General features: G+C 43.6%; 1 protein-coding gene across 1 annotated transcript in view; it reads left to right on the top strand.

Moving 5' to 3' along the window:
- The first annotated feature begins 1,092 nt into the window (after positions 1-1,092).
- Positions 1,093-10,867, top strand: part of sgcd (sarcoglycan, delta (dystrophin-associated glycoprotein)) — a 45,470-nt gene continuing 35,695 nt past the window's right edge. Inside the window, exon 1 of the mRNA XM_030793808.1 lies at positions 1,093-1,278. Coding sequence (XP_030649668.1) covers positions 1,093-1,278 — 186 coding nt within the window. The remainder of the gene's footprint in view (positions 1,279-10,867) is intronic.

Raw genomic sequence — 10,867 nt, 5'->3', positions numbered from 1 at the left:
AAAAGGCAAATTGCTGATTTGGTTTGTCTGTTTGTTTGTTTCCCTTTCTCTTTTGCCTTCTCTCTCTCTCTGTCTCTCTCTCTCTCTGTCTCTCTCTGTCAGTCTCTCTCTGTCTCTCTCTCGAGCTTTCACAGTCCTGTCTAATGCCATTTGTTTCAGTAAGGGAAGAGTGTTTGCAGCTGTCAAATCTGATTGGCTCTGCTAGCATAGCCGACCATTTAAAGCAGCACAGACACTAAATGGCATTCCAGCTCCAGAGTTATTGGTCTATTATCACTGGCCTCAAAGTGTGTGACGCCCTCTTCTCCTTTCAGGGGGGAACAATTAGTATCATCATTAATAGGCACTTGTCGTGACCTCAATAGAATGGCCCTTGAGCGATGAAAACACAGAGCTCATGGGACAATGAGTCAATTTGATTCCTGGCTATAGCCTTGTTCATTACTCCTCATGCAGGGTGTCAGAAATGTCATTGGCCGCTGCAGGAAGTGGGAAAAAAAAAAAGAGGGTGAGGGGACGTGGTGGGGGGGGGGGGGGGGGGGGATGGCGCTATCCATGGCAACTATGAATATGATTTTGAGCAAAAAATATATGTTTGAACGCTAAAGAATCAATGTTTTTCCTTAATGTAAAACAACGAGAGAATCTTTGTGACGTGTTATTCATGTCTGTTCATCCCACTGACTGAGGCCCCTGTATGTTTTAGATCTCTCCCAGGTCTACCTGCCACGCCTGATTCGGTTCATCAAAGGCTTGATAGTTGGCTGATGAGCCTTGAGAGAAAACTGCTTTTTTTTTTTTATTTATTTACTAACAAAGTGGAGAACTCCACCTCTTTATCTTGTGCTGATTTCTGGTCTTTAACAGTTTTGCTTTTTCCCCCCCGGGAGGCCATAACCCTCCATCTTTCACTTCTCTACCACCCCTTATGAAAGGGTTTGATAATTAGCTGAATCGGGTTGAATCAGGTGCGGTGAGGACAGGGCGAGACACACGCAACACTTCGTTTCAAAAATACGTGTTATGTTATATGTGTTACGTGTTTTGAACGTGTGTAACTGATGATGTTTGTCGTGTTTTTTTCTCTTACAGATGACCCAAGACCAGTGTCCTCATAGGAACAATGTCCAGAGCACAGAGAAACCGTATGTGTACAAAGTGGGCATCTACGGCTGGAGGAAACGTTGCCTGTACTTCTTCGTCCTCCTGCTCATGATCCTCATCCTCGTCAACCTCGCCCTCACCATCTGGATCCTCAAGGTCATGAACTTCACCATCGTAAGTTGCCCCACGTTCGCTTTTCTCTCTCAGAACTGCGCTTGCGCGACTTTTGCGACCGGGCTGCCCGCTCGCTCTCGAAATGCCTCGTGTGGATCGTCGTTTTAGATCGGTTCCCGTCTCATAAAGAGCTGTGTGCTTCTAGAACTTACCCGAATACCAGTGTTCCGGGGTGTGGTTATTTTTTTTTTTCAGGAATATAGCGTTTCATGCCTTTAAAAAGTTTCCACAGCGTCTCTTTGTGAATGTAGAAACAAGGTTGTGTTCTGCGTCAGTAAGCACCTTGAAATGAGATGTGTTTACCTATTTGCCTTTCTCAATCACTCTTCCGTTTCCCGTGTAGTTGCATTTCTCAGTGCGAAGAAGCATTTTGTCTCATATTTGCTAAGTAATCCTCAGCACCTGCTCCAAGCCTAAGATGGAGAGGAAAGCTGTAACATTTTCTTCATCTTCTGATGAATAAAACATGACTTCAGACTCTCTCTCTCTCTCTCTCTTTCTCTCTCTGTGAAGTGGGTTTGATAAGAAAAATAAATAAATTAAAATCAAGATTATCTGCAAGTGCTGTTCTCTACTTCCTCTGAGAGCTACTCATTGGCTTTTTAAATTTTTTATTTTTTTTTGGGAACGTCCACACGAGTTTATGTCACGCGTCATTTATTTATATAAATACAGCTTTTAGCAGGTATCATGTTCCCAGAAAAAAAAATGGCTCTTGAGACACAAACTTGGATGTAACTTTGCATCTGAATGAAATAGACTCCGCTGCCTTCAGTGTAGTCAGGCTGCCAAAAATGACCAAAATACTTTTAGCAATGGGGGGAGGGGGGTAAGGGATTCTTGCCATCAGAAATGAACAAAGAATGACTCATTTTCAGGTTCTCTGCTATATTTAGTAGCCCAGAATATATACTGCTCAGGTCATCTGTCGTGCTAGGCTTGTCCAGAAATCTCCAACCCATTACTCTAGGAGTCTCTGACACAGGTTGAGAAGTTTGGTCCTCAAAGACTGGAATCCTGAGGCTTTATGACCTCACCACATAGTCAGAGGCTGATTCATCCCTATAAAACAGGGGCGTGTACATTCTCCAGCCAACTGGAGACGCGGTGCTCGGTAGTTACAAAATCCAATCAGGATTTATAGCCTTGAAAGCTAAAGGGCTGAATTGAATCCTCTAACTCTAAACCAGCGAGGTGGTGATATAACTGTCTGTTGTGTATTGTGTGTATTTACCATTGATTTCTGGGTCAGATTATAATAACACATCAAACTTATTATTCCTGATGAAGGCTGCCAGACAACTTTGCAGTCCACAGAATAAAAAAATATCAAACTTTCAGTAGACGTAAGGGCCTGTTGTTGGTTTTTTGTTGTTGTTGTTGTTTGTTTGTGTCTCTGTGGGTTGTTGGGTTTTTTTTGACACTGTTGTGTAGGTTTCAGGATGAGGTAAAACGGTGTGAAGGGCATGGTGAAACAGTGACAGACTAAGTCTGGGTGCGGATGCAAATGAGATGCCGGAATGTTCCGTGGATTTACGTCTCTTTAAATTCCCTCCCTAGTGGCACCACACAAGCTGGCATGTCAGGGCCATTGTCAAGTTAAAATACTGAACGTTCTGGAAGGCTGTGTGAGAAATGTGTGTGTTCCCAAAGATAGACGCCAACACGCGGACGTGTGTTCTAAGGTCCCAGTATCTGTCAGTAGAGTTCACTGTCACGATTCACATTAGTGTTAGCTTGTAAAGTCCATTGTGATCATTCACATCAGTGTTCGTTTGCAGAGTTTGTTGTGATCATTCACATTAGCTTTAGTTTGTAATGATCATTCAGATTAGTGTTAGTTTGTAGAGTTTGCTGTGATCGTTCACATCAGTGTTAGTTTGTAGAATTTGCTGTGATCGTTCACATCAGTGTTAGTTTGTAGAATTTGCTGTGATCATTCACATTAGCGTTAGTTTGTAGAGTTTGTTGTGATCGTTCACATTAGCGTTAGTTTGTAGAGTTAGCTGTGATCATTCACATTAGCGTTAGTTTGTAGAGTTAGCTGTGATCATTCACATTAGTGTTAGTTTGTAGAGTTTGCTGTGATCATTCACATTAGTGTTATTTTGTAGAGTTAGCTGTGATTATTCACATCAGTGTTAGTTTGTAGAGTTAGCTGTGATCATTCACATTAGCGTTAGTTTGTAGAGTTTGCTGTGATCATTCACATCAGTGTTAGTTTGTAAAGTTCATTGCAATCATCCACATTAATGTTTACTTAAAAATATACACACTGGAGCCGTACTAGATACAAATGCACTGGGAAGTATGAAACCTTTTCAGACAGCCTTATGAATGTAGCTCTAATTTGGATGTTCCATCGTCTCGAACATGATTTTTCCGTATTTTGAAAAGGGCCTGTACTTACTGGCTGACTACGCCAGCGGTCAAGGCCTCCGCAAAACCCGACTGACAACACAAGCTCATCAGGTCATCCTTGAGGAGCTTTGCATACTTTTATATTCTCGAAAACACAAAGCAATTGTTTTGGCTCTAAGGCAGCTCAGTCCAAGAAGGCCAATTACAGACTTGTTTGGACTCAGTTCCTGGAAGATCTGCGTATGTAGTTTTACACGTCCGGTCACATCGATGCGACAGCTTGTTGGCTTCTGCTGCCCAGCCTCATTCAAACGGGATCCCAGTGACACCAGCCTCGGCCATTATGGAAACGACGTGTCAAAAGCAGCCGGGCTGCTCGACCAGCGCGGCTCCCGCGGACGGCCTGTCAGTGGAGCTTCGAGAGCCAGAGGGTCAGGAGTAAGCATAAACCACTGACACACACACACACACACACACAGACACATAGAGACCAGGCCTCGCCTTGTGGCAAGATTCGTTCTGGAATTAATTGAGCTCGTAGAAGAGGAAACAACGAGAGACAATCCAGAGATTTGCGACTTGCGGCGCTGGAAATGACAGAGCTGCTGAGTTCTTTTTTTTTTTTTTTTCTTCTTCTTCTTTGGACTATCTCTCCCTCGAGGCTTCCTCTTCTTCTTCTTCTTCTTCTTCTTCTTCTCCACCAGAGCTCAATAAAATCAAACCTCTCTGTCTGAGGACAGCAGAATAACTCCAGCCGTCCAAGTCCACTCGAGCGGAACGAACCTGAGCGCCATGGAGGAGCAGTCCGACTTGTCTCCATGGTTCCCTGTGAACCTTCGTATTTCCATTTTTTCCTTAAGCCGTGGGAGTTTCGGTCAAAAGACCAGATCATCAGCTTTATGTCACAATGCTTTGAAAGCCTGTTTATTGATGGGCATATGCTGACTGCTGATGCTCAGTGGACTGAGTCATAGTTATATGTAAGAGGTGTGTGTGTGTGTGTGTGTATGTTTTATTTTCATTTATCATTATTATTATTTTTAAGAATCTCAAGGCAGAATCCAAAGGCATTAATGCTACGTACTGTCATAATAGGCATTAAATGCGGGCAGGAAGAGTGTATTTGAACAGTTTCATAGCAAATGTTTTAATTTTTCCAATCCTCTGTTTTAAAGTTATGTCAGTTACCTTGAGTCTTATGTACATTGACTGATTCTATATAATGGTTTTCAGCCACCCGGTAAAACAAGTAGCCTCAATGTCAAACAGTTTAGAGGCTGCGGTTCTTTTATTTCACAAAGACGAAGACACGGACCCAAGCGCTTTGGAAAAACATGGCGTTGAATCCTGAAAAGCTTCTCTGTTCTTGTTCTGTGTGTATAAATGAGACTGCATCTGCTTTTGTTCCGTCCGATGCTCCTGAATTCCTACTCTGTCTCCTTCACCCTCATATCCACGTCTTTGAATCGTGTGAGTCAGGACAGCGATGTCTCATAATGCACGATTTCTGGGGGGTTTTGTCTCTCTTTTTTTTTTTTTTTTTTGTTCCTTTGCATCTGATTTCTTAGCAGTGTCTTGGCACACAGTTTCATGCCAAGACCCTCTCCCGCTTTTGCGGTCCAGGAAGACCATCATTTTTAAAATGAGTTTCTACAGGTCTGGGCGCCATGCCAGGCGAGTTCTGAATCTGCAGTGTAGACCTTGTGTTTCTTTTTTTTTTTTTTTTTTGAGGACTTCCCGGAGGTTTGAAGGAGGAGAGCCTCAGCAGAGAGTTGGAAGCCCAGAACAGTGAGACACCTCTGGGACAGGTGGTTGTCTTATGGCTGTGGTCTGATCGACGGTGCCGTAGACAGCTCGGCTCACTTGTCACGTAGTTTAGAGCGAGCGAACCTCACCGATCCAGCTGGCAAATCAAATTTGCCAGGCTTTGGAGTAAGCAGAAGTGTAGCCATCCGAATTTTTCCGTTTGCTCACGGTTGACGATTGACGTGGTTTCTGCTCGATTAAAAGATATGGCGATGGAATCTGTGATATATTTCAGTGTCAGCTTCTGGTTTAAATACTTAATATGTGCCAAGAACAGTTCTGAGACTGATAGCATTTTGTAGGTTGCTTGGATGTAATTGTGAAGAGAACAGTTTGACTGATCTCCTGTTAGCTTCTGGAAAGGTTCTTATTGCACTACTTCAACACTTCTATTCTTCTAAAATACATTTCTTCTGCCTGATCTGCTGTATCTTGCAAACCTGCCTATTTCAGTTTTTTTTCACGTCCAAGTCAGTTCCCTATTCTTTTTACAACATTTTTGTGTGTTTGACATAAACATCTAATTCACCGAAATAACCAGAATGCTAATAGGGTTAGCATTGTGAGTCAGAGCTAATTCAGCATTCAGTACGTCTAACATCTGACAAACCTGCTTCTCTTTATAACTTGAATTTATGTGTTTTTTGGGTTTTTTTTTTTTTTTGCTTTTTGCTTTATTCAGAACGCTGCTTTTGTTTTCAATGTTTAACTCATAAGTGGGGGGGGGGGGGGGGGGTTGTGTACCTCATGCATTTAAATATCTATGTGATCCCAGGAACCATTCGCATTTAAACAGTAATTTGCACATACTCAATAGCGAAAGGGAAACAGTCGCTGGAGGCAACAGGAGCCGAGACAAATGAGAACCAAACACTACTAAATGAGTGTGATTTGTTTGCATCTACATACTGTTTTCTAGAATCAGCAAGAAAAAAAAACTAACACTGAAATACACACTCAGACAAATGAATGAATAAAACAAATGACTTTGCCAATGCAGGGGCGTAATGATTATTTCCTTCATATTTATCTGTAGCTTTTGTTTTATAGAAAAGAGCCCTTTAGCCTCCAAACAGCCACCAGGTTCCCTTACACAAATGTTTGGGTAAATTCACCACTGACTTCACGATGTGTGTGTTTTGCAAATCTTACACTTGTGAATCAAGAGCGGCAGCAGTCAGAAAGGTCAGAGAGACAGAGAGAGAGAGAGAACTAGAGGAAGAAGAGTTCCAGAATCATAATGAGTTTAACATTGATGGTTAAATTACTGTTGCATATCCTGAGCTAGTTTACACTGTTTTCATTTGGCTAGACAAGACCAGAAAAAGAGAGAGAGAGAGAGAGAGAGAATGGATGGTGCCAAGGCCGTTTCTCTCTTTTTTTGTCGTTGGCCAGCTGCAGGGTAAATAAATGCATATTCTCCAGAGATTTGACTGACAGCCCCGTCCATCTGCCTAATTATGAACATCGGTATTTTCCGCAATGAGATTACGGTCATTGGGAAAATATTTCCGAAGCAGCGAGTTGCGGGGAATGGTAAATGAGGTATTACGCCATATCCTCTGTTTTCGATGCCCGTTGAACATCGTGGAGCCTCGATATGCTTATGGTCTAGAAACGAGAAGGCTGGGGAGGGACATCACACGCCTGTCCAGTCCTCAGATCTCCCCATTACTCATATTGGTATGCTCTTTTATCCCCTGCAACGTGAATACACAAAGAATGATGCAACCTGGTCTTTGGAAGCCTTTTGTACTGTCACAAGCTTCTCTCTTTCTCTCTCTCTCCCCATCGCTTTCTCCCCTCTCTCTCTCTCTCTCTCTCTCTCTCTTTCACTCCCCCCTCTCTCTTTCTCTCTCACTCCCCCATCACTTTCCCTCTCTCTGTCTCTCTCCCCATCATCCCCCCCCCCTCTTTTGCTCTCTCTCACTCCCCATCACTTTTCTCTCTCTCTCTCTCCCCATCACCACCCCCCCTTGCTCTCTCTCACTCCCCATCACTTTTCTCTCTCTCGCTCTCTCTTTCTTTCTCTCTCTCTCTCGCTCTCTCAGGACAAATATAAACACAGAGGAAAGAAGTCAGAGCCTTTGTTCCTCACAGAATAGCATTCGATTGATCAAGTCTTTGTATACGCCTTCAAAAAAAGAAAAAAAAAAAGATTATGCGTTATGAAAGGGTAAACAGTAGAGGAGTTGCAGAGGTCAAGCCTCGCTTTGAAATGCGGATCAAAGCCGACAAATGGACTCTCTGGAGAGCCAGATGGTTAACCCCATGGTGCTTGGCTCGGGCCGGACGCCATCTCCCTTTTCACAGTTAACTCCTGTGTCCAGTGGTAACCCCAAGCAAGATCTGGGGTACAGCATGGTTGAAGAGTGACCCCTTAATTTAAACGCTGAACAGGCACAATCTAGAGCAGTGGCTCTAACATCTCCACACCTCCACATCTCCACACCTCCACATCTCCACACCTCCACACCTCCACACCCCCACATCTCCACATCTCCACACTTCCACAGCTCCACACCTCCACATCTCCACACCTCCACACCCCCACATCTCCACACCTCCACACCTCCACACCTCCACACCCCCACCTCTCCACACCTCCACATCTCCACACCTCCACAGCTCCACACCTCCACACTTCCACAGCTCCACACCTCCACACCCCCACATCTCCACACCTCCACATCTCCACATCTCCACACCTCCACATCTCCACAGCTCCACACCTCCACACCTCCACATCTCCACACCTCCACACAGGGCACTGCTTGAAGTAGCTTCTCACAAAAGAGCTCTGTGCCCCCCCCCCGCTAAAGAAAAGCCCTCTTTAACACACTGATGCTTCATGTTGACTGTAAAGAGGTGTCACCAGCAGGAGCTGTGACTGTAGGTTTTCTGTAATGTCTGTCTAGATCCACAGTGTCAACCCAGTGTCTCATTCTAGGGTTTCCTTCCTTTGCAAATCAAACGTTTGGTACTGCGAAACAGCAACACTTGCATCATCCTGACAGTGAATAATTCACTTTTACTGTTTTCTCATGCAAGGAATTTGAAAATTTATTAAAAAAAAAAAAGTTGGCTTTTATGATTAGTTATGTTGTTAAGCGGGTCGGACCGAGCCTGGACACATTAAGCACTGGGTCTTAGTGAGTTGGATATACATCTGTGTGTTGGTGAGGCTTATCTGTGGTTTTCTCGGGTGCCTCTGTCAATAACTATTTGTGTCCCTCATTTAGACATGATACACAAATCTATCAGGATTAACAAGGATTACAGTAATGACCTGTCGACATATATGGACCAGTATACCCTCCACAAACACAGATTCGGTGCCATGCTCTAAAAGGTTTAGGTATGTTTCAGAAAAAGTGTGGACGTGTTGTGTTTCTCAACTCAAACACACACACACACACACACACACATCTTTACCCCTCCCCTTTCTACCACCACAATCTAACCTTGCATTAACACATCCAATTCATCTAATCAAGAGCAAGGTGATTACTCAACAAATTGAAGTGAGTTTGGGACAGGGCCAGGTCAAATGGCTCAGGACCAACACAATGATGTCCCATTGAGTGGTTTTGTTTGACCAGAGGTGGAGAAATGCAGCTTTGTCACTCTCAGCAAACCCCCCCCCCCCTCACCCCCACCCACCTACAAACACGCACAGACACACACACACACACACCTTGCCTCCCCGTTTGTGGAGAAAAAAAAATCCAGAGTTATTGTGAAGGACACAAACCTTGTGATTTTGATAGAAGCGCACAAAGCTAATGTAAAAGGTGATATTAAAAAAAAAAAACTCAGGTGTTTAAAGTTGACAACGTTATCTTCTGGGGGGATTAGCGATAACGCTGGCATATGTAGCATATGTATTAAAATTTTTTCATTCATACTGAGAATTTTGAAGCCAGAGGGGGCAAAGCGTTTGAATATTTTATGCTTCAAAAAAAAAAAACATATTGCAATTTATTTAACTGTGTTACAGGCTACTAAGTGAAAAAAATACATATTATTCACATACTATAATGACAAGTAACTACTAGCCTTAAGGCAAGACATTTAATGTAGTGAGCATTGCGTGGTAGCATTCAGCTCCTCGTTGATTAAAACATGAATCTTGGTGTGGAGTTCATATCCATGTGGCACTGAACAGACTGGTGTGTGACATACTCAGTCCTATCAAATGCTAGAGTATGTGGAGGTAAACAAATTCCCCAGGGACCCTTGCAGTCTGTATTTGGATACTACCACCAGCCACAACTCCCTCCTCAGACAAACACAGCATGGTTCAAGTGCAGCTTCCAAAGGCCCAGGCATTTAGTCTTGAAGTATCGTGAACTGCGATCCCGGTACAACACGATGATATTTTTTTTATTGCGGTATGAAATTGACCGGAACTGTTTATCAGAACACACACCCTCACCCACACACTAACACACACACATACATGCTAGTTCCTTCCAATGAGTGATCTTTCACTATGTGGGAGCGCTGCTTTTACCTCTGGGGAAACTCAACCCAAAGCCCTGCAGTTCACTGAGCTCCGTCTTAATGAATTGCCCTCAGTGTCTCGGCGCTAGGCAGTTAAGACCCATCTCGCATTCTTGTGTGGCAGAATCTATTAAGACCTTGAAGGGGACGCTTCTCTTTGATGCCGTTCCTCGAAAAACAAGGCTATTCAATCCCATACGCCCAGGCTCCAACAAAGAGCTATGGGAAAGAAGCAGGAGGGCGGGGGGGTGTTGTAAATCCGACCCCCCCCCCCACCACCACCACCACCACCACCACCACACACACACACACACACACACACACACACACACCTCCCCAAGCGGATTTTCATGGAGTTGTGATAGGGTGTCCTAGATCTGAGGAACCAGGGACACAAAGATCCTCATTGCCAGGGACTTTCAATAAACTGCAAACTAACTAGATGCTCTGCGTGATGAGAAGCAAAAGCAGTCACAAAAAAGCAGTGTGTGTTTGTGTGTGTGTGTGTGCGTGGGTCTGCCTCACCTTGTTCCTATGTGTCCTAAAGGTGTGTGTGTATGTGTGTGTTTGTGTTCATATTATGCACCATCCCGCCATATTCTAATAATACCTTTGCTTCTTTGGATCAAAGCAAGAACTGTGTACCTATATGATGCAGCACATGAGGTCTGCTTTCTCACATTCATTCCTCATTCATAAAAGAAGGTAACATTTTTTTAAGCCTCTAAGCGCAAGACCCCCAAAATCTATATATTCGATAGACGACCCCATTCACCCCCAGTAGAAGAGATGCAGAATAAGATATTACACAGGCGTCACAAGAGTAATATAGAGGAGCAGGTATAAATAATAGTATTATTTAATAAGTTATGACTGCATGACCCAGTGCATTTATGGACTTGTACTTGAATAGACA

The sequence above is a fragment of the Chanos chanos genome, chromosome 16, assembly GCF_902362185.1.
Source record: "Chanos chanos chromosome 16, fChaCha1.1, whole genome shotgun sequence".
Classification (NCBI taxonomy): Eukaryota; Metazoa; Chordata; class Actinopteri; order Gonorynchiformes; family Chanidae; genus Chanos; species Chanos chanos.
The sequence above is the reverse complement of the archived record's forward strand: the minus strand, read 5'-3'. Positions and strand labels throughout refer to the sequence as shown.